Source organism: Merops nubicus, unplaced genomic scaffold (assembly GCF_000691845.1).
Source record: "Merops nubicus isolate BGI_N331 unplaced genomic scaffold, ASM69184v1 scaffold21014, whole genome shotgun sequence".
NCBI lineage: Eukaryota > Metazoa > Chordata > Aves > Coraciiformes > Meropidae > Merops > Merops nubicus.
The window spans coordinates 30,723-34,754 of NW_008602538.1; the positions used below are offsets into that span (position 1 = coordinate 30,723).

A 4,032-nucleotide genomic window follows, 5' to 3' on the forward strand; every position below is an offset into this window, starting at 1 on the left:
TTGCAGGGCTTCCTTGAAGACTACTTCACTGCAACAGAACCCCAGTACCAGCCCGGCGACAACCTGTAAACCCCTGGTCTCCAGACATTGTCATGAATTACCAGGTGTCTCTCAGCCCTGCCCCACCTGCCCTTCAGCTTCCACCTCTGTGATTGGCTTCTCCAGAACACAGCATCTTCTAGCACCGCTGTGCACAGGAGGGGCTGAAGCTGGGAACTTCTGCAGCCCTTGCCTATGACCACTTGTCCTAATCTGAATGTCCTGGATGAAGAGGAGAAAAACACTTGTTTTTTTCTTAATCAGAGACTCCAAAACTGCATTGTATTGATGTTATGTAAACTGCAAGACCTCTGTTCATTGTAAATAGTAACTCAGTGCCAATAACCGATCCTAGTGCTTTCCTTTTTTTAAAACGCAAAACCTATGTGATTTTAACTAGTCTTCTCCCGATTCAACTAAAAGTATTATTTTCCAGAAGTGGCCTCTTTGTCTAAAACATTTTTTTTCATGTTTTAACAAATAAAAAGAAAAAAATCAGGACAGGTGTTTGGTTTTTTGCTTTTTTTATATATAAAATATATATAATATATATACATAGCTGTACATACAGTATATGGGTGCTATTGCAGAGGAATCTCATTTGGAATTGAATGAATCCTGCTGCAGCAGTACCCAGAAAGCGATAATTTTACTGCAAACATGAAAACACTGGTGGGATTCTGAAAACCAGTGATCTAATTTTTGGCTTTTGCCAAGCATGATTTTTTTAAATTGGATTGCACTTTTTGTTTATGATTATGTACCTGTAGATGGTTGTAACTTTGCTCTTTCAGGAACCATGTGCTGTATTTACAGTAATGTTTCCAATGTTTGACAAGTGTGTGATGATTTGTTCTTGAAATTAAAACGAACATATTTAAAGCAAGAAAACTACACCATCACCGTTTGAACTGGAAAACTGAAACTGCAAGGACTTCTTGCATCAAAACTTGTATACTGAAACGTTTCAAAAAGATTTATTAAGTGTAACCACATTCAGATGGTCTTAAAATCATAGCATTTTAGCCATGTCCACCCGGTAAACTGTCGGTCATGCAGCTAGGGGTTTTCTGTTTTATGTGTAACATTTTTCCATGGTAAAATAAGTGTGTTAAATGTCCTGTACTGCTAATGAAATTACTTTTCTTTGTCTGCAAGTTCTCCAGTGGAATTACTATGCACTTCTTTACATTTCATGGGGGATGCACAGAACAAAGTATTACCTTTTCAGTTGTCTGTACCAGCCTTTAATTACTTCCGTTTAACCAAAAAAAAAAAAAAAAAATTCCTTTCTAGTGAGTTTTTAATACTGAGTTGCAAATTTTAAAGTCTTAATTACATTTTGTTATGGTTCATTTGCAAGTTTACGTTTTAAAACTGTTTAACTTTCTTAATTTAGTAATTAAAAAAAAAGAGCATTTTACATTTGGATAGTTGTTCTTTTGTTTAAACTGTGGAGGTAATGGTTGAGATGAGATAAAATCTTTTCAAGAAGGGGTGTCATGCTATTTGGGGCATCATATTTCATAGGAGTATGCAGACCAGTTACCTGTGGGACGTCATTTTTCAAATTATGAAGCAAATATGTTTTTAAACAGCTGGAGTTCAACTGCAAGGAAGACGGTTGAACGCATAGCTAGTCTCTCATTTCTCTGTTCTACACGCAGTTTATTCTTTAATTGTTCTGTTGCATTTAACATGAATACTTTTAAAAGTGTTGCAGGAAAAGATTTTCTATGCCTTGTATTGCTGTTATTCCTTTAAAGTACTGCAGCCAAGTAAGACTTGCTAGCAGTTGAAACTTCTTTTTAATTATTTAATACTTAGATTATGACTCCATATTCTGAATATTCACACATTTTCTAAGGAGAACCTTTTTCCATTCCTGAAAACTAACCAAATAATGAATTGAGACTTAGAGAACAAATTGTCGTCATCGTTTTAATATTTTCTATACAAAACATTGACTGAAAATCCTCTTGCAGAAGGAGGTTTCCACACTTGGCCTTTCTTGAAGTGTGAATTTATATGGCAGTGTTGCTTGTTAACAGATTTCCATGATAAATTGGTTAACATTTTACATGTAAAGTCTATAAGTAATGGTATGTACCTGATATATTCAGTGTTGCTGTACCTGTAGCTGTGGAGTACTGAGGAGGCCATAATTCTTGGACTTTTTAGTTTCCTCTTAGTACTTACAAAGCGAGTCGTGGTCCTCTTTTTTTCCCACAGCTACCCCCCTGCCTTAAAACGTCATCCACTGAACTGAGGACTCCGTAGTAACTCAGCGGGCTGGCGAAGCCAAAATGTCACCTACTCAGCCAGCGCTCGGTGGCAAAGCGTGGCCGTTCTGCCAGGGTCCTTAGCAGCCTTTGCCACCGCACAAACTCGAGCGCGGTTTCCATCTGCAATGCAGGATGAGCCTAAACCATGAGTTTTGCCTGTGATTCTTGTTGGAAGTAAAGCCCAGATGGGGCGTTGTCGGGGTTTTATGGCCTTTATTTCTGACTCTTGGGTTTGTTGTTTCTTGTATCGCATTCGGTCTATGAGTACCATGTTGGTCTCTGCCACACCTCTGCCTGCAGCTGGCTGGCGTGCAGACGGGTGCCGCTGTTGAGTGGCAGATCCAGACCGTTTCTCGTCGGTAGCTCTTCTGCTTCTTTTTCTTAATGTCGGGAGTTTTGTTGTTTGGGTTTTTTAATCTCTCAAATAAAAACGTTAGCAAAAATTTAAACAAAGTTGTTAGCATTTTTGCTATAAGTTAATAAAAATCTTTTCTGAAGCACTGTGTATACACCACTAAGAGCTGTGTGGTGACTGTAAAAGTAGAATGATGAGATGCTCTTCCCTCCAATAGTTTTTTTGAGTGTAAGGGTAAATAAATCCCATCCAGATAAAAGCATTTGGCCATATGCTCCCACGATCAGCCCACCTGACTCTCAACCGATCCACGGTGTGGACACAAAGTTCCAGAAAAGGTCACCTACCAGCAGCTGAAAGGACTGCAGTGGGGTGACCCAGGCACCTCTAGGACAAGCTTAATCCAATACAAGCCCCAGGAAAAATGACAGGCAGAAATACAACGCTGCCACAAAAGGGAGAGTTAGTATGATTCATGCCTGTTAACATGTTTCTGTGGGAAGGAAAGGATGTGAGACTTGGTGAGTCTTCAGAAAGGTCCAAAGTTTGTCAAAGGCACTAAGTTGATCTTCTTCGGCTTCTCTAAACAGTGCTCGACCTAGTTCTATGTAATGCTCTGGTTTTGGTTTAATTACCACTGTCGAAAAGAGAAGTGAATACAAAAGTGTTGCTAAAATTGCAAGAATAATCACAAATGGAAAATCTATTTCCAGTGCGAGTGTTTCCCCTGAAGCTTCTAGACTGGGATGGACTACCTGCAGACAGAGAAGGCAGATTGCTAAATGTATTTGACCTTGCCATGTAACTTCAAGGTGAGTGGGAAGTTGCTCAGATTTATTTTAATATACACCATCCTTTCCTGAAATGCTGCAATAAAAAATGCAGTACACTAACAAATGCTACCGCATTGTACCCAGAGGGCTTAAGGGCCTCACATGAGGCTGAGCCCAAGCATGCAAGAGCTATTAGAAGATACACAGTAGCTCCTCTTCTAATATGTAGACAATATTCATTCATCAAAAAAGTCTTTTCCTGTCTAATGGGAAATTACCACCAGCAGTGCAGACAAAAGGATATTTATTTTCTCCAGTCGTGCCAGTTTGAGGGTCTGTCTGTCTTTCAAAAATAATTGAAGTCTGTTTGCAGCTCAGAAATCTCATTGTGTTCTGCAGTCTCGGTAAGCAGTGATTATAATTTCCTGTGACTCATACACAGGGAAATTTTATTGCTGATGGGGCTCCTGTCAGCTGGGGCACCATTCCCTGCCATCTGAGCTGAAGAAAGGGGCACTTCAATTTCAGGTATTCCTACACAGACCAAACCAGAACCTGTGGCCTTTTTCAGCAGAAAAGG

The 4,032-nt window shown here is 39.5% G+C and overlaps 1 protein-coding gene across 1 annotated transcript in view; it reads left to right on the forward strand.

Moving 5' to 3' along the window:
• Positions 1-69, forward strand: part of LOC103771119 (tyrosine-protein kinase Fyn) — a gene marked incomplete at its 5' end in the record, with an annotated part of 25,975 nt that extends 25,906 nt beyond the window's left edge. The window contains one exon of the mRNA XM_008938407.1: positions 1-69. This exon is cut by the window's left edge and continues 155 nt beyond it. Within this exon, the coding sequence (XP_008936655.1) occupies positions 1-69 (69 nt within the window).
• Positions 70-4,032: the final 3,963 nt, after the last annotated feature.